Source organism: Miniopterus schreibersii (assembly GCF_964146895.1).
Source record: "Miniopterus schreibersii genome assembly, chromosome: X".
NCBI lineage: Eukaryota > Metazoa > Chordata > Mammalia > Chiroptera > Miniopteridae > Miniopterus > Miniopterus schreibersii.
Window position 1 is genome coordinate 9,303,478 of NC_138104.1, and position 21,214 is coordinate 9,324,691.

Consider the following 21,214-nt stretch of genomic DNA (forward strand, 5'->3'; position numbering starts at 1 on the left):
TAGTGTGGGGAGTGGGATGGGGCCTAGGGTTAGGGACCAGCGAGGGAGGGCTTGGTTAACTTAAGATAAAAATATTCCTCCTTTCTTTCTTGATGCTGGCACTCTGTAGGATGTGTGAGAGAAAGAGAGGAACAATGTGCCCTCCTCTTAATCTTGACATCCATTCTCTCCTGTCAGAACAGGCCAGCTTGACCTGAGGAAAGAAAGAGCTGAGAGTCTTTGCTAGCCACAGTGTTTATAGAAGGAAAGAGAGGAAATAATTGTCCATTATGCTGGGAAGAGAAGAGGAGTTCCAGGCTTGGGTTATGTAACACATTTTCATGTATAGAAATTAGGCACTCTGAACCTCAGAATTATGAACCTGATGTGTATTTATATTCTTTTCAAGAGAAAAAAGTGATTCTCACAATGTTGTATAGCCTGAGAATTTTTCTTTTGCACAAGTGTGTTTCTAATAACTATTATATTCTACCTTATGAATTCAGAATGCTTCTCATTCACCTGAAATTTAAAATAAAAGGATCTTATAAAGCATGTTTATCTGTTTGTGCAGTCCTGTATGAATGAAAGCACCCGTTTTCCAAGTTAAAAACAATGTGTGTTTGATACCAATTCAAAAAAGAACTGTACCAACTTCTGTTCTTCATTAAAAGTATTCATGGAAAGTTCAAAATGTGGTTAGTTATGACTAATTAACTTCTAGATCTGAAAAAAAGGCTTCCTCATAGAAAGCAAGTTTTTCCCCCCCCCAGTGGAACTAGAACTCTTTTGAGATAGACAGAGAACCTGAACTGCCCAACAGCTTTTCTGTTTGCTTCCTTCTGATCACCACTTCCAGATACAAGCCTCAATGGGGGATGGCCATAGGTCTGAACATTCAGAAGATTGTTAGGCAGACATGAGTGTTGAAGCAAGGCCTTAGTGGGCATAGACATAAATGGTGAGCTGGTGGGGTTCCTCCCTGCTCAAGGAAGCTTAACCCACAGAGGCTCTTCTTATCAGTTCCTTGGCCACAGCAGGTCTCAATAAAAACACCAATCACAAGCAAAACAAAACCAAAAAATTCTAGATCCTGTTTTTATTCTTTTGGAGGAACTAAAACTTCTACCTTTGATTTCTGGTAAAAGATGTTTGTGTTGGAGAAAGCCAATAAGTATGTTTGGTTTGCTTTTAAATAATTTAAAAAGCCATGATGATATCTATGTACTGGTTTACAATTCTAAAGGAGCCAAGTGACTGGAAACCATAACCATACATCCGGTACATTTAAGCATTGGAAGCTTCTGTAGGAAAAACTCTACTTCTCCACTTATAAAATGATCCACACATTTTAATAATGGGTCAGAGGAATAAGTTTAAAGTCCTGCATCAACACAGTTGGTCAGCTAAGGGTTAGGAAGTGGCTCTCTGTTCCAAAATTCAAATTGCCTAAAGTGTAAGTGCTCTAGAATTGTACTATTTACTGAGGAGAGGGTGGAGTCTAGTGTTAACAAATTACTGGTGTTGAGTGTATCAACTCTTTTACCTCATGAGGCCTTTGAACCTCACTGTTTGTTGCTAATGCAGACACTTGGCCAAAGGGGAGAGAAATGCTGCTGTGGAACTTGGGATTCATTCCTTCATAGAAAATAGATTCAAAATACTCATATGCATTTGAGAGATCATTATTATATATCAAGTACATGTTGAATGAAGTGGGCTGGTCTATAAATCCAATAGCCAATCATGACATTGACTAGTAAGCCAGCATGTATAAGTAAAACAAGCCAGTCACCAAAGAACAAATGTATGATTTCACTTATATAAGGAAACTAAGGTAGTGAAATTCAGAGACACAGAAATTAGAATGGTGGTTACCAAGGAGTGTGGTGAGGAAAGAATGAACACTTATTGTTTAATGTGTACAATTTCAGTTGAGGAAGATTAAAAAGTTCTGGAGATGGATGATGGTGATAGTTGTAGAACAAACTAAATGTACTTAATGCCTCAGAATTGTACACTTAAAATGGTTAAAATGGTAAATTTTATGATGTATATTTTACCACAGTAAAAAAAAAAAAAAAATGTAGCATAGTTCTGGCCAGTGTGGCTCAGTTGGTTGGAGCATCATCCCATACACCGAAGAGTTGTGAGTTCAATTACCAGTCGGGGCACATACCTAGGTTTCGGGTTCGTTCCCCAGTTGGGGCATCTCTGAGGCAACCATTAGATGTTTCTCTCTAACATTAGTGTTTCTCTCCCTCCCTCCCTTTAATCTCCCTCTCTCTAAAAATTGATGAATGTGTCCTTGGGTGAGAATTAAAAAAAAGAATGTAAAATTTTATAGAACTGCAAGTGACAGTAATGATCATCTTGCCAGATACTTTACCACCCCTGAATCATTTTCTTTCAGTCTAGAATGCCTTGTCTATACCCAACCTTCACATCTCAACCTACATCAAAATTATACTCAGCACTTAGTTCAAATGATACACCACAGTTTTAGATTATTGCACCTTGATGTACCCACAGATAAGTAGATAATATGAGGCAAGTTAGATATACCTATCTGGGGCTAAGGAGAGAGGCTAGAACCACAGACACAAATTTAGAATAAAGTGGATCAGACTGACCAGGGAAAATATGCAGAATGAAAGCAATACATATAAACAAATGTCTGTTGAATTGAACCTAATATGGGGCTTCTTAGAGGTGTTTTATATGAAGTTTAAAGATATTCTTATTTTGAGGGGAAAAAAAACAACAACAACAAAAAAAACGTTGTAAGGAGAAATTTTTTACCCTTGAATTTCCTTCATGCTTTATAAGGGAAAACTCATGGACATGGACAACAGTATGGTGATTGCCAGGGTAAGGGGGGTGGGGGTGGGGGTGGGGGAGGTAGAGGAGGATATATGGGAGATAAATGGTGATGGAAGGAAACTTGACTTGGGGTGGTGAACACACAATACAGTGTACAGATGATGTATTGTGGAACTGTACACCTGAAACCAGCATAATTTTGTTAACCAGTGACACCCCAATAAATTCAATAAAAAGGAAATGAATATAAAAAAAAGAAAACTCATATTATTTTTAAATTAAAGAATATTCCAGAAACATTCACCAAACGCTGGCAATACACATAGTATGCACACACAAAAGTATCAGGGAGAATGAGAATGCCACAAAATTGTACAGACTCTATTCTGGAATATTTTACTTATATCATTCAATTGCTTTTTTGTTTTTTTGATAAGTATCACTGGTTGTAGTATGTGGAGGGGGGCATATTTTCTTAACATAAATAGAAATCTAAAGGCATTTTTCAATAGCAAATAAAGGCATGATTCAAATTCTATTCAATGCCTGAGTGAGCTTCATTTTAATATTTACATTGAACTAGAAAAATATTTAAAGATTATAAAAGATTCTTCCAATATTATGAGATCAGAAAGGAAGGGTTTGCTTATTTTAGTACACTTTATAAGACTAACTTTGTCTCTCAAGAAAATCTGCAGTGAACTAAAATTAAAGGAAAATACTGTGGTCATACTGAAGTGTTTGTCTGGTTTTTACTCTTGTTTATAAAAATGAAGTTATACAGTGAACTCAGTCAAAATGAATACCTAGTACATTTTTTCATGTCTCAAAAAAATCATTACAACTGCATACAGTTCCAAAGAGCATATAATTTTCTCTCGAATGCAATAACTTTTCCTCCAGCACACAGTGAGGTCTTGGTTATGTATGATATCCTGTGCAAGGACAACCTAAGAAAACCACATGTCCTACTTTACTCAATTGACATGACTCACAAAATTCCCCATGCCATCTAAAATGGAAGGATGGGTCACAATAAGAACATAAGTTGACTGATAGTGCAGTTCCCTGATGGTACTTAAAGGATGTAGCCTTGAATTACATTGACTTCATTAAACAGAGCCCTGTTATTTTTGATATGATTTTACTTAAAAAATGCAAGCCCACATAGCCATACTATGTTTTAATACAAGTGGAAAATAAACAGGTTGGTCAATTTAAGAAAATAGTTTAAATAAAAGATATTAAAAGGTTATAAAATCATAAGATATTTCTTTTTGTGTATATGTGTATGTCTATAGAGTTAACACACATTTATTTACTTTAAGATAAATATATTCAGGATACAAATAATATCAGCCAGCTGTGAATTTCTACAATTTTATCATGAAATGCCATGTTCCTTAAAGTAGTCTTTCATACCATGGACTTTAATTAATGATGGGTAAAAGAAATAAAAATAATTCTGTTTAATCCTTTAAGAAGGCATCTTAGGTAATGGTTTTGTATCACTAACTGGTGTGAGAACATTCTACAGTCAAAATTTGGACAAAAACTATCAGTTTTATTTACTTAAAAATTAAGCATTTATTGGGTGACTGGTACATGTATACTATGAGGGGAATTTTTTTAAAGGTGAAATCTTAATAATATATAATACAAACTGAGCTACAATTCATTTTCCATAAGAGTACTGAATATGAACTAAGGCTATATATAAGCAACCAATAAAACAGTCAATACCATTTTACTACCCATTTTCATTAAAATATAGATAGCCAATTTTAAATAGGGTTTATTTAATATTTTAAGTTAGTTACAAAAAATGGCTTATCTGTTACAGATGCTTAAAAATAGGAAGGGTCTGAAATTACCAGGATTCAATCCAGAAAGAGTAAACCAGGATAAAAAAAAAATCACACACACATACACACACACAACAACAACAAGAACGACAATTCTTGGGGCTGCCTACAACCAAGCCTGCTTTGGGAATTAGGAGGGGGATCTAAAACTACTGAGACTGAGTGAACATAGGATTACTAAAATAAAATAGAATCTGATCACTAAATAAGCTTTCTAGGAAAGAATATGAATGCAAATATGTTACAAACAATCAAATAATTATATATACATATATATATATATATACACACACACACATTCACACATATACATACATGCGTACACACACACACACACACACACATTAAAATGGAATAATGGCTCACACTAAGAAGTAAATTGAACAGGAATTGCCAGCAGAAGCACCTTTTCTTGAAAGCCTTTCTTGAAGCCTTCACACCAACTCCCTCAAAAGGATAGAACTGACTACTTGCTTATTTATATTTCATTTGTACTTTGTATATACTTAATCACAAAATCTGCACCTTTTTAGTACAATGTGGGACAGTGAGCTCCTTAATGGCAGTAGCAAGTTGCTCATTTTTGTATCTATCACCTAAGTAAAGTGTAAGACACATAGTGACTATTTGGCTGTTTAATGATTCAGTCTACTATGCATTATTTGTACATTCATCTAATTCATGTAATATTAGAATAAATCAAACTGTGTAAAAAGGCAGGAAAATTATTGATGAATTTCTATATCTATAGATAGACTATCCCTAGGGCTTATTTGGTCCGCAGAACATAAAAAGATAGCATTAATTTTTATGCGGGCCAACAGCTTGAGAAGTTATAAACATACCCCTTTTGGCCGAGAGATAGATAAAGAAAAAAAATTGAACAAAATAAACCTTCCCTCACCCTTGTAAACCCTGAAAAGCAAAGATCTAACTAATAGTTAAGAAAACAATTTTAATTTTAACATAATTTAAATTATCTTAGCCTAGATTTTTCTATTTATGCTTCACATAAATAGGACTTCTAACTCTGGAACCCAAGAAATCTCAGATTTACTAACCAAAGAGTTTTCTGTTATGCAGTAACATCTCCATCTGCTGGAACATTAGATGTCTGCTAATTTCATGATCCTAGAAACTGAAAATCCAACTTTTTTTGGAGGGGGCAGAGGGAACAGATATTATTCAATTAAATTCCATTTAAACAAATATTTATCACTTGCTGATATGTGCCATGCTCTGTGCTAAGTGATGTAAAAACCAAGACTGGTTGAACTAAACTCCCTGCCATCACGGAGCTCACAACCTAGAGGGAGACAGACGTGTAAATAACTACCAAACCTCAATGGACTAAGTTACAGACTTACATATTCTATCAATTCTGAGGTTGGGACAGACAGGACCATTGAAAATAATGTGTGAAAACACAGGGGGAAAGTTCTTGCCTAACAAAGGATATGTCTCAAGGACCAGCTGCATTTCTGCTCCTCCATCAATCCAAAAGTTCAGGTGTGGAAAAAAATGGTGCAGCCGAGTACTGGGATGCATTGAGGATACAGCTGCTAGATCTATACACAGTATACTTGGCACTCTAAATGGAGCTGGATTCTGCCTGGAGGCTAAAGACTGCCAAATATTTATTTAAGACATTGCCTTTAAAAAAAAAAAAAAAAGAATTTAAAAAAGAAAGAAAAACTTATAATGAAAATACATTATGACTTAATACAGCACACACATTACCTTTAAATATGATCCATAGTATTTTGTTACATATGGGCTGTCACACTGACTCAAAACAGTTATTTCTTGCTGAATGTCTTCAATTTCATCTTCAGCTTCCTCGAGGTCTATGATTTTAATAGCAACCACTTGCTGGGTACGGTTATCAATTCCTTTGAAAACTTCTCCAAAGGAGCCTTTCCCAATGCGTTCTAATTTTGTGAACAGTTCTTCTGGATCAACTACATTATTCTAAGAGGAGGGAGAGAAAGAAAGGAAAGAACACAAATGTCTTCCATCAATTCTTTTAAATGAAGGAAAATAAATCATATAGGACATTAACAATTTTTTTAAAGCATATAAATTCCCTTAACATGTGCTTTGTTAGAACCACAGGAAATCCAAATGATCAGCTAGTCCATATTCTACTGGATCATGCACCCTCACTGTGCTTAGCTGATCCTGCTGCCACAAACAATCCTATACAGCATATGGTGTGTCTCTGATTCCTGCCAAAGGGCCAGGCACAGTTTAGAATAAAGCAGCTGTTATAGATAGTTTGCACATTAATGCTATGATAGCAATAATGAGAGAACTCCTAACCTAAGCTATAGGTAGGTGAATCATTAAAAATTCTGACATTCCACCAGCAATATGTTACCTTTTAATTCTCCTTTCATTTCTCCAACTTGGACATCTCAATCACCCCCACCTACACTTTTAAACCACCATGTAAGCAACGTAGAACACAAAAGACTCAAGAATCTACAAGTCTTATTTTTTTGTTTACTTGAGATGTTATCCACATGTAATGTCCTCATCGGTGGCTGAAATAAGATTCTATGCCTTTACCATAATTGCTAGTACTCATGAGGAAATGGTAATATGCTGAACTTTCACAACTTATCTCACAGTGGGAATCCAGAGTAACTCGACATAAAATTTTAGTCAAGGACACGTTTTTAGGTTGATGAATGTACAGGCATGACTTGGATTTATAAATTCACTGCTCTTTCCTGGGTCAAAATTTTCCTTTATCTTATCATATACAACTTTTAACTAAAATTGTATGACTACAAGACAACCTTATTTTTTTATTTTTTTTAATCCTCACCCAAGGATACTTTTTCCATTGCTTTTCAGAGAGAATGGAAGGGGGGGGGGAGAGAGAGAGGGAAGAACATTGATGTGGGGGCGAGACGTCCATTGGTTGCCTCTTGCACTCTCCCTGACCAGGGCTGGGATCGAGCCTGCAAAAGAGGTACATGCCCTTGACTGGAATTGAACTAGAGACCCTTCAGTCCACGGGCTGACACTAACCACTGAGCCAAACCAGCCAGCACAAGACAACCTTTATATGCCTACTTAAGCTCATATTGCTGAATGTCGTACATACTTCTAATCACGTAGAAACACAAGATCTCCAAACCTCCCCCAAAGGAATGTTATTAATTTATATTTAAGTGCTTTATTACTCTGCACCTAAAACTTTACTTTGAGTTTCTTCAAAATATAGGAGAATGCTATCTACTTCTGGTGAGCTGTCTATATTTAATTTGTCAATTGGACCTAGATCATCTGTTCAATTACAATTTTACCGAGTCATCAATTTCAGGAGATAATTATAGAGTTAGCATGTTCCCTTATGTCTTCTTTTATTAGACAAAGTTCATTAAAGTTCATTTTTTTCTCTCATCAAGTTCTCTGCACCATCTTTACCAAATAGATCCACTAGTTCTCCAGTAAACTGCCTAATTTTGAGCAACTTGAAAACATAATTACCTTACTTTTTTTTTCACCAACTTTTCTTTTTTCAACCTGCTTAAATACAGTTTGCACATGACCTGCTTAATTTATAAACTTCCCTATTGTCCTGGGTTGGATTTTTCCTGTTTCTAAAAGCTGCACTTTCATTGTAGTAGTCTCTTTGATGTTGCAAGCTACTTGTTATCCCCACCCACCTACAGTACCCACATGAAAGAAATACATCTTGAGCTTCCCATATAGGCTTTTAAAAATAGTTTAGACTTTCAGTAGGTTAGAAATGCCTTTTTAATGTTCACACTTTGTTATAATACATTCTCCAAAACTTCAGTATCCTCATTACTGATGCTCTTGGTGTTCTCTTTCTTACCAAGACATTGTATTTCATTGTGATTACTAGTACATAGTACGTAAACCAAAGATACCTCTTTTTCTACTTTTGGTGATGGTTCTTGTATTTCCAGTACCTTGTGGCAAACCTATCCTTCAAAACAACAACAAATAAACAACAACAACAACAAAACACCTTGTCAAACAGCTTGGTGACAAGTTCACCTCCTTATAACTTTCTAAATTCAGTGGATTTGGAAAAATATAAAGAACAAATATTTCAGTTTTTCTGATGTAACTATAAAACAAATCTAAAAGTTACAAATATGCTATGATTAAAAAATTAAAAAATACAGTATGTATTTTCTGATACACTGTCAACCAGGAAGTATATTAATTAACTTTATAACAAAAAATTTTGTTGTAAGAAACCAAGATTAAATCCTAATCTTTCTAATTCACATTTTTGAGTGAAACAATCAACCCCAGGGAGAACACAGCTATTCTTGCTTTCTAGAATAAATGGGCTCTTGAAAGTATCTAAAACAAAGATTTAAAAGTCAAGTCACACTTTGCATTTCAAAGATGCTCTGAAGTGAACCCTAACTCATCAATATAGTTTTAGATTTTAAATCAAAGAATACCAACTTGAAGAAAGAAAAAAAGAAAGATCCATCATTTACACAATATTTGTACTTCCAACTCTTTTATTTGGGGACTAAAACTTCTCATGCAAAACCCCAACTTCCAGAGTGGAGGGAATCATATCACTAGTAGTATAACCTCACCTACTTGACTGTATAAGGATAGAGATTTCTGCCCTATTTGCCAATTCCTGAATTTGGAGTAGATAATACTTAAGTTCTAATCCCCCTTTACCATCTCACCAGCTTCTTACACCAGAGTATCCTAAGTAACAATATTAAGACAGATTCTTTTTTTGATGCAAGGGCGAAAGTCAAGTAAATAAATGATAAACATCCCAAGTAATGCAATTTAAAAACCACCTATATAAAGAAGCTGATTTATCCAATCTTATTCATATCATTCTTATTCAGAGCCTCTAAGAAAATCAAGTTGGCTTTGTCTCCACTCAAATCAAATATTCTTTTAAGAATATTAAAATTTCAAAGTCTTTCTAACTCTATGGCAAAATTGCAGTTTACTACTATATCTGTATTTGTATTACCTTCTCAAAGCCATAGCCCAGGAAGGAGCCCTAAGTTCTGCAGCAACAAATAGGAACGGCTAATTAACTTCATATTGATTTATGATGAATGGTAGACGATTTATCCACACCCCACAAAAACTGGTCTGCAAAAATAAAAACCTCACAGGTCCACCTCAGAATATTCACATTATTCCTTGACTGTCTTTACCTTTCTTTTGCTTGAAATTGATCTCTTCACTAAAAGTATATTGTTACAAATTTAAGTCTTAAGCAGAGGTAGCATTATTATTAAAGCAATTATAACAATTACCTTTTAGTATGGAAATACTCTTAAGGAAGTCCAAAAGGGAAAAACATAAGATGATCATTTTGTTTGTCTCCTATGTAAAGTAAAGGGCAGATGAAGGAAGACTTCTTGTATACTTAAATCACAGAATCAGAGGGCTGGAAGAAGTCTTGAAGGTTCTCTAAGTGCCCTCCAGCCCTGGCTGCACTTGAGAATTACCAGTACAACTTTAAAAATGCAGATACCTAGGCCTCATTCCAAAACTACTGATTCAGAATCTTTGAGATTGGGCCTAGTAATCAGTATTTTTTTAAAAAGTACCCCAAACTATTTTCCATGTAGGCATTTTGGCACCAGTTTTAAGATCAGCATTTGGGAACCACTGAGCAGACAGATCTTGAATTTGTATCCTTGATTATATGGAACTCATTATCACCATTTTCCCCAAGCAAGCCTGTGGCTCTCTTCTAACTCCGCATGCTAAGAGGAAAAATTGGAAATTAAAATAAAACCAAGAACACCTTATTATTTATATATACATACCTATATTTTAAAACTTAAGTCTCCAATGCTTCTTCTATGGACACACCTCTAAAATTAGTACCTACCCTCAAATAAGACTAGAAACAACATTTACAGAAACATATACAATGTATCCCATACATTTTGTATATGTACTCTTGAACATTTTTTACTCAATATAGTCTATATAATAATAGGGTAGAAAATAGGTTAAGATTTAACTGATGACAACTTTGAGGTAATAGTAAACATTAACAAAAAGTAAAAGTTTACTTCTAGTTAGCTAGCAGAAAATGGGTACAAATTGTGGGTCCCTGGTTGGGTCTGAAAATTAAACTGACAAAGATAGATGAACAGAAAAAAGTATATAAATTTATTTAATATAAGCTTTACATAACATTGGAGCCTCCATAAGGAAACAAAGGCTCAAATAAATGGTTAAACCTGTGTGTTTTATGTTTGCTTTGGTGAAGACTGCAAAGTTGTGGAAAGATGTGAGCTAAGTGTCCTAAACTGTAGGAAACTAAGCAAGGCCCGTTTGTTCAGATTCTTCCTTGTGTCCCCCTGTCTTTGGAGATATGGATGCTTCTTTCCTCCTGGTATAGGAAGAGTACCTCTCACATGAGGGTCTTAAGACCAGTTTCAAGGAAGAAGAGCAGGGGTGTTTCAGTGGGGAGGGTGGTGTGGGAGAACAAGTCAAAGTAACCTTTCTGCTTCTGCCATTTTCTCAAACTCCTTCAGTTTAAAATATCCAATATGCCAAGGTAGCCTGTCCTGACACCCATTGAGGGGCATTAAAATAGGTGATCAGGAGAAATAAAAAAACTATAGATAGAATTAGAATTCACCCTGGGGTTCTAAGCAGAACGAAGACCCAGAGAGCCAAAGGATGGAAAGAACTAAATGTACCAAATTTAGTTTCTTTGAATCTGAGGTAGCTAAACCAGACTTCTAGTCTGGAGCTGAGAGTGAAAACATAATAGATTTAGGAAAGAGGGTAGATTTCTCAGGGGATTTGACCAGAAAGAGTTGAGCTCATATATTCTGAAAGAATCTTGAAGAACTATGAACCAAGCTGAGCAAGGCTGACCTCAAATTGCATTTTCCACTTGCCTTCCTACCTTAATAAAACCCATTCTATGAATGCTCTCAGCTATAAGACGCTGTTTACACTTTGTACAAAGACTGATTATCTGTATAGGTCTCTCAGTGACTCACTGATGAGGAAGGGTATACAGCAAATAATGAGTAAAAAAATGTGCTAATTATATCAAAGCTTAGAAAGGAAGACTGCTTACTCCATTCTAATTCTCAAGAGGTAATACCAGGAGTGACCTGCAATGAACTCAAGATGCCCTGACAATCACAGAGATTAATTAAAAACTTTATCCTAGCAATGTGCTAAAAAACTAGAGATACACCCAGTTAGCTACCTAGTATTTAAATTACTCAGATTAGTTCTCCCAAGCTAGAGAGAAAATGCTTTTCTGGATTACTTCCATGTCTATACTATTACCTGTCATGTAACAGGCAGAATGCATGTGAATAAAAGTCATTCTGTAGTGATTCCATGCATCTCAAATTCAATTAGTTCTATTATGATTGCCTATGTTGAGATTTTTCAAATGTCCTATGAACATTGCCTTATAAATCTATTGAGTGCTTCCTAATCCAGATACTGCCAGAAGAAAAATAAAGATTAAAATCAACAGACATATACCTCTTAGCATTGCTTACATTCAAGATTGCAGGATACTAACTTTTTAAAGTGTTATATATGATCCAAGCACAATTGAGTTCTCCCTGGATAGAACTATAACAGTCACAGGCTTTTAGAGTTGGAAGGAAATGTATAGGTCATTTGATCCAACGCATCACCACCATCAACAAAAAGCATTTATTGTGTGCCTGCTGTGTCCTAGGCTAATACCAACAAATGGAAGCTATGAAAGGCTATTTAAGGCTGTTTATGTCAAAATAATGGTAGAATTAGGGAAAGGTAATGAAGGGAAAAATAAATCCTGGAATTAAAAGAATTATAGACTTTGAGATAAATAGGTACTTAGCAAACATCTGATCCAAAATTTATTTTTATAGGGAAAAAATTGTAGTCCAGAGAGGCTGTAAATTGCTCAAGGTTTTAAAGTAGTTCATTAGTGGAAAAGCTCAAACTTGAACCCAGGATTCCTGACTTTTAAGCCTAAGGTTCTTTCACTACAGCTTAGATTAATCTGTAACAAACTACATTCTTTTTATAGAAAACCAAAATTATTTTCTATCATAAACAAGTCACACAGCTGTCCAATGTCTACTTAGAAATAGCCCTACATCTCAAGAGTTAAAAAAAAAAAAATTGAAACTTAAAAAATCTTGAAAAACTTAAAATAGGACTTTCTTATTCTTCAAATGATATGATTACTTACAATTATTGAACTACTCTGCAATTAGCTGATCCTTGTTTATATGCACAATTACCAAATAGTTCATATTACAATCTTACAGAGAAGTGAGCTATATGTTATCTTGACTTTTTAGCAAGGTTACTGTGCTTGGTCCATTTTTTCCCATGTCAATAATTAGACTGGAATAGGCTAACCTTTAGAGTGTGGGAGGCAAGGTAGTGATGGTATTCCACACCATGATTCCCATAGGATCCAATGTCCAGAAGCCAACAGCTCCAATTCCAGCTTTATCAGTGATTTACTGTAGACTTCAGTAACCCTTAACACTAAGATTTTCAGTTCTGTTCATTAAAAAGACTCTCAAATTGATGAAATTTTCCAGAATAAAAAATATTTACGTGGCAGGTTTTATATAACCATAGAATTGTTCAAACGGCCATGTGAATACTCAAATTACTTTAATAACGAGAAAGATTTTAAAGAAACAACTCCTCATAAGTTTTTCTAAACTTCTGAAAATGTGACGTTAGAAGGATATTTCTCTACTTTGTACAACCTCATGTTCATATTACAAGTGTGTGACAAAATTTTATGAAATTCTTAAGAGACGTTTGTGATTCATATTTTTGAAATAAAACATGTAGCTTCACTATATTTTGCATATAACAGAATAAGACAAGATAAAAATTAAGTATGTCTGTATATGTTCCAAAATTAAACATGAAGAATTAATTGGACTTGTGGTCATATTTCTTTAAGTTGTCAGGTTTTTCTTATATTTTCATGTTCATGAGAGCTCAAAATACCTATCTAAACACAATGAAGAAAATGTTCTTACTTTACCTATTTTTATGGCATACTCACATGTTTACATCTCTCTCAAAGGCTATTATAACTTGCTTTTGCAACATAAAGTAGAAGTCAAATTGTCTGATTTTATGTATATGCAATGAAATAAAGGAGATGTAGTTACAACAGCCATGTGTTTCCTTCTGGTCTTCAGACAGTGTTTTATCAACTCAAAGTTGAGTACCTGTCTTTATCCACTCACTTAAAAGACAGTTTTGAGATAGGTGAGGCAGCAGCAAGGTAGCCCTGGTCTTATGGCAAAGCATAAAGTCAAAGGTCTCACACAGTATTATTTTCTACTCATAAGGCAACAATGTAAACTTTCAGCAGTATTGTGCATAGCAACAAGAAAAGTGTGTTTGTAAGGCAGAAATAAAATTAAATTTATAAGTACCTTTTCATCTTCTCTTTATTTTATTATTCCTACTTTTAAATGTACATTAGCAAAAATACTTAGAATGCAAATATTTTAGTAAAGGATAACATTGTTAAATTTATTACAAAAGATTTTGACATAGTTGCATGAATAATAGCAGTTTGAGGAGTTTCTCCTGATTCATAATTTTAAGTCTACTTCATCTTTAAGAACAAAAGAATAATTGGTAATATTCTTTCATCTTAAATCCTTCTACTCAGGATAAGAGAAAAGCTTCCTCTGTCTCATAACTTGTATTCTCCTCTTTACCCAAGCTCAGATCAGAGGAACAAAACAATGAAGTAAGTGGGACACATTCTGGGATGTAAAGAATGCATTTCTTTACATATTTTTGTAAAACAGTTTAATTTACAACCCGGTAAAGAAGAATGAAACATTTATTTGATTCTATTATCACTTTACCACATACCACATTTTTCTAAAAAAAAAAAAAAAAAAAATACAGACAGGATAATAAGGAATTTAACCATAACATCCTCCACCTTACAAATCCTCAAGCAAGAAACCAAGTCATAATAGGCAGCAGTTTTATTAGCTCCATTTTCCAGACAGGCCTTTAAATTCATGTTATTTTAATTGAAAGTAGAAATGTCAGATTAGTTTGTTCAGCCAGGTAAATTATCTTTGGATCTAAGACCTTTTAAATTAAAGGGAATAACTAATTTTGTCTTTTTGACTAAACCTTTAATTATTTCCATGGGTAAGGGGAAGGAAACATTCTGTAAACAATCACATTCTTCTCTCAACAAACCAAAAGTCAAGGCTATCATCACAATGCTGAATGCAAATTCCACTGCATCATTTAACTCATTTCTCTCTGACCATATAACCAATCTGAAGGAAAAAGGAGGTCTGGTTTCTTATATGTATTACAGGGGTAAAGAAAGAGAAGAGAGAGGTCAGGCAAAATTGGCTTAATTTTGCTTATCCCGGAAATTACAAGAAATGAGTGATTAAATGTTGGCTTCACCATCTGTATAACGAGGGAGAGACGTGGGCTCAATGAGCTCTAAATGATCTATTATTCTCACACTGTGAATTTGTGAAGTATTAGAAGCCAAGTTCCTTTGTTCCACTGCTTGTATCATTAGCAGTTGCCAATTCTATTTCTGAAGCAATCATTAAGGTAAGGGATGAACTGGCATAGACCACATGGCCAGTTCCATAGTGGAATAAAATGGCTCAAACAAAACTATATACTACTCGATTGTTCAAGTAAGAAATTCAGAATCACTAGTTCACTGCATTCAAGTCCCAACTCTCTAATATTATAGTAAAGCAGGCTCAGAAGCCAAGGATGGAAAAAGCAACCGAATGAGTACTGTAAAATCTGACCTCTCACCCCCACACTAGCCATGTCACATTATACAAATGGCTGCTCCAAGGAAGTTAAGGGGGGCCAGAGTTCAGCTCATACAGGGCCTAAGTTTTTATTAGACGTCCTATCCTTCGATTGTAAAGTAAATTCATTCAGAATGTAAAGTAGCATTCAGTAAGTAATCTAGTTTACACCTGACCACATACAGAAGTAGAACATCCAACAAAACAAAGTGCCCAAAGGAAAAATTTCAGGGATGTCTTGCCATATCTCCAACCCAAGGCTTCAGTGAGTAGTAGCTTAGACATTCAAATTTAAATGTAATATTCCACTGAAGAACAATTCTACTTTCTTATTTTTGAGCCTTTGGGTCATGCCATTTTCTCCATCAACATTAATTCTATATCTCCTCCATCTCTGAAAATTCCTCATCTGAAATAAAAAAAAAAAAAAAATACCTCTCCAACTTCCAAGGGGAAGTTGATCACCAAAACAGAACCAATTGCTTCCTCTTCTGCCCTCCCACAGCGCTTTGCTTGAACTTCCATTACAGCACATATTTTATTATCCCTGCATTGTCTTTCATTGACATGACCTTTCTATTTTTTCTCTATTTTCTAATGAGTAAGTTCATTAAGAATAGGGCTCTATCTCACTAAGCACCACCTACCCTCACAGGACCCAGTATAGTGCTTTGTATACTGTGGGTCTTGGATATTTGCAGGGTGTTTACCTGGAGGCCTTCCTAAGATGAAATCATTGACATGAGGTTGTCCTTTCATTTACTATTTGATTTCTGACTGTTGGTGCACCGAGATTACATTCAATAAACTGAAGGATATTAAAATAGGTATGAAATTGTAAGTCAATCCCTTTTCTCACATGTGATTGACATAATAAAAATTTTCCAAAGCTCTTTTTATTAAAAAAAATAATTTTATTGGGATGACATTAGTTAATAAAATTATATAGGTTTCCGGTGTATAATTCTATAATACTTCATCTGTATATTGTATTGTGTGTTCACCACCCCAAGCCAAGTCTCCTCCCATCATGATTTATCCCTCCTTTACCCTCTTCCACATCCCTCCACTCCCCTTTTCCTCTGGGAATCACCACACTGTTGTCTGTGTCTATGAGTTTTGTTTTGTTTTATTTTTCTTAATCCCTTCACCTTTTTCACCCAGCCCCCTCCACCACTGCCCCCTTCTGACAGCTGTCCATCTGTTCTCTGTATCGATGAATCTGTTTCTATTTTTGTTTATTTTTGTTACTCTATGTTTGTTAATTTATTTTGTTCATTATATTCCACGTATAAGTGAAATCATACGGTTACTTGTCTTTCTCTAACTGGCTTATTTCACCAAGCATAACAGTCTCCAGCTTTTTAGTGTGCAGAACAGCAGGTCTTAAAATAATATGGAGCTATATCCAAAGGAGAGTTCGTAGTAGCATATCACTGCTATATGCAAATCTGATTTTGAAAGCACAACTGCAATCACTATTAACCAGAGCCACATGACTACTCTATGTCCAGTAGAGCCCAGGATGATTTTGTACTCCAATGCAAAAATAGAGACCTTGAAGAGCCACAGTCTGTATCACTCTGCTTTACATTTCACTTTAGTTGGACTAAACACATATAGAAATCCACAATTCAATCAGGGATCAAGTTTAACCATAAAGCATTAATGTTAAAATTAAAGAGAATATTTCTGATTAGACAGGAAGTTACATAAATATGACCTGGACTGATAACAAGCCTTAATTATAAAATATGCATTTGGAAAGGGGGACAAGGTCATATAATAAAAGGAAGACAAAGATTCTACTAATATATAAATTATAAAACAGGTATCCTAATTTATTCAGGCCATTGTTTAATCAAACCCACACAGGCACTTTAACATGATGGACACTGAGAGCCTGATTTTATGCTATTCATATTGGAGAATGTCATTAAAGGATGTCATTTCAGTACTTTCAGAAATAAATACGTTTGTATAGAATCTAAAGCAGAGGCCCCTAATAGCAAATATCGAACTATCAGAGATAATGTTATGGTGAATCTTTAGCACTCTTATTAAAATGCACTGGATTAAAACAAAATGGATTTTTTCACTGTCTATCTTCCTTCTAGATGCAGAACTCCAATTAAAATCAATATGTTTGAAGCTTGTAAGCACAGCACTAAATTATTACCACCATGAATTCTTTTAGAAAATTAACACTGATTGAAAAAGTGGAATTTTACATAGACTTACCTTTTCATTCTTAATGAGAAAGTGGCTGCAGTATAATTTCCCTCTTTAATCAAATCTATATTTTGAACGAATTTAATCAAACAGTATTTGCAAAGAGTTACTGAGTGGAATTTTAGGACTTAGGAAAAATATCTCTTGGGTTCTGCTGGCTTTAACATTCTGTGATCCCAAGAAAATGATACTGATGGCATGATGTGGTCAATAGCAAACAATTTTAATCTTGGCAAACACTAAGAATGGAGCTGAGAGAAGATTATAGATTGTTCTAAAAGAATGGTCTCTAATATTTTCAACAATGTACTTTTCATTTTCCAAAAGTGAAAAATATTATCAGAGTGTCTGCTTATGTGTTTGTATGGGTGCAGGGCTAAAATATAATGCTTATTGTTATTTTTATGTCCTATCTACTTCTTTAAAAGATTTGAAGCAGTACATTAATAAATAAGAATTAACTCAGAAACCAAGAAGGGATATGTGTGTGTGTGTGCGTGTGTGTGTGTGTACACGTGCAATAGTTGTACCTGAAAACCTAAGCTAAGCTAAGAAGAACTACAAATGGGCATAAAAATTAGCTCTGCGCTCAGCACCATGATGCACCCAACATATATGAGAAATAAGCTTACATTAAAAACATTGATATATTAACAAAACAGGGGCTAGATTTAACATTCTCACTGATGATGATTTTATTTTTATTCCCTCTCCCTTGCACAGGGAGTATCAGTTGATTTGGGGGGAAAATCCTAAATACTGTCATATTTCCATTTTCGCAAAGAAGTCCAGCTTAGAGACCTCTTCTTTTTGTTGTAAATTAATCTCCCCTCAAAGTTCACCAATTTTTCCTGAACTGAAATTTCTCAAATTGATCTCCATCCTACCCTACACCCCACTGTCAATAGCACTTGTGAATATCTTAATCCTTATCCATAAAGGTACAAATTCACTGTTTTTCCCCCGTATTGATCTGTGCTGATATTGCTGAAATGTATTCATGTTGCCAGAGCACATTTGACAACTTAAGTGTTCAAATAAAGGGGGAAATGCTATTGAAATTATGAGATATCTACTACAATGAGTTGAATCTTTTAATTTTTAACAAATACCATTATAAACATAAGGCTGTTTATGTGTTTTCCACAAAACTATGGCTAAGATAACATATTTTATTCATTGAAATTTATAGTCATTGTTCATTTAGCAGTCACCTTAACAAAACTGTAATTCTCCTTTAAGGATAATCAACATTCAGTGCCAAATGCGAAGATAGGTACACAATCTGCTTTTTTTCCTAAAAAAAAAAATCTATATAATCTGTTTAAGAATTTTAAAAGACCATAGGATTTTAGAACTGGAAATGACCCTTATAAAATACTTGGATTTCTTTGATTTTATAATGAGTGATTTCTAGCAAGGGGTGGGGTGGGCAACAACAAACTATCAGGATGGAGACAAATGACAAAGTTCCTTAATTAGTTCTTGAATTGACATAGCCAAAATAAGTGTGATGAGCAATTCAAAGTAATTAAAATTCTGCCCGGCCGGGCGTGGCTCAGCAGTTGAGCGTCGACCTAGGATCCAGGCGATCGGGGTTCAATTCCCAGTCAGGGCACATGCCCGGGTTGTGCGCTCCATCCCAAGTGAGGGGTGTGCAGGAGGCACCCGATCAATGACTCTCTCATCATTGATGTTTCTATCTCTCTCTCCCTCTCCTTTCCTCTCTCTGAAATCAATAAAGATATATTTTAAAAAACACACAAAACAAAGTAATTAAAATTCTTTGAACAGTGTGCTACCCTAAAAGATCTGTGATCTACAACTTGAAATGGCTTGTACCCTATCGTTCACAGCCCTAACCAGAGAGAAAGTACCAGTCACCAAACAAATCTTCAATGCCCACCCCAAAAGGACCCACAACCATTTTGAGAAACACAACCTTAGAACTCCCTCTGTCCTTTCTTGCCTTGGCTAATATCATTTCCTTCCTTTTTTCCCCCCTCTTCTTTTCACCTAGTCTCAAAGCAAGCTCAAGTAGCCAGTGATGCCTTTCCTGACAATCTCAATAGCCTGGCTTAATTCAACTTTCCTAGGAATTTCTGGTCAGGCTAGTAGGGACCCACTGAAAGCTTTCATTTGATGATTCTGAAAAAATAAAGTCTGTATTTCAGGCAGCTGTATCATGTCTGCACATTGCCTCGACTCTATTTAGTGACAAAGGACAGAAGAGTATGATTTAAAAAAAAAAGGTCTGATGTCTGACATTTTCCAGAGAAAAACACTGATAGAAATTCATGATTAACTGAATATGGAGATAAAGGAAATCAGTAGTAGCTAATTACAAATAATGTCTGCTGTTCTTTTTCTCCCTTCATAATTTTCTGATTTACCAATACATATTTTATGGCTGATGGCACCTTCCCCACTAAATCAAGTAGTTAAGTAGCATTTGGTAGAGCCTGATTATTTCACATGCTATGATCTCATAATTTTAATGAAATTTTGATTAAGTACTATTCTCCTTACTGCTGACAAGGTACCTGAGATGTTAATTGTAGGGTGAAGACATTTATTCAGCACAGGAGGAAACAAATGTGATTATATATGACACTTAGCGCTCCCTAGTCACTTTCCTTCTTTAATAGATTTGGCCTTTTAATTTAAAATAATGATCAAAGCATTCAATGACCTCCTTTATATTCCTACATAAAATCTGTCCAGTTTTATTTTCTTGCTTTAGAAACTACAAAAAATGTTTAAATGTATCTGTATAAACACACAAAATTTATCAGTCATTAAAGTTACCAATACAACTTTCCATATACTTCAACCATTAAAATTTATGCCTAGAAAAGAAACAAAAACATGTCTACCTCTTTACTATAATCTGGAGTCACTTCTTGAATTAAGCATAACAATAATGGGACCAATGTATAAGTTACTTAATACAATAAAAATAAACTTTCCTACTATTTTACTGCATCGCCAACCTTAGAGAAAATACTATAATCTTCCTTTAATTAGATCAGCAATTCTCAATGGGTTCCATGCCTTAAAACAGGGATCGGCAAACATTTTATCTAAAGGTCCATGTAGTAAATGTCTTGCGCTTTGTGGGCCAGTTACAGTCTGTGGTCTCTGTCACATATTCTTCTTTTTAAACAGCTATTTAAAAATGTAAAAGCTATTTTTAGCTTGCAGGCTACACACAAACAGGCTGTAGGCAGGATTTGGCCCTTGTCTATGGTTTGCTGACTGCTGCTGTAAGGAACCCATTGTATATAATAAATAAACTTCTCTCTGGTGAATCTAGAATGGTCTTAGTTGTGCCCTTCACGGGAAAATTGAGAAAACATTAGCTCAAATCACTCAAATCATTTTCTATATTTTGTGGCTCAGATGAAAACTCTGCCTGATAAAAGGTTGCATTACATTAACAAAGCTCCAAAAATACTACTGGAGGAAGGTAATCATTATCATTTTTTTAAAAAA

General features: G+C 34.8%; 1 protein-coding gene across 1 annotated transcript in view; it reads right to left on the bottom strand.

Moving 5' to 3' along the window:
* The window catches only part of STK26 (serine/threonine kinase 26), a 56,976-nt gene that overhangs the window by 14,192 nt on the left and 21,570 nt on the right, over positions 1 to 21,214 (bottom strand). Inside the window, exon 3 of the mRNA XM_081125866.1 lies at positions 6,408 to 6,638. Coding sequence (XP_080981992.1) covers positions 6,408 to 6,638 — 231 coding nt within the window. The remainder of the gene's footprint in view (positions 1 to 6,407; positions 6,639 to 21,214) is intronic.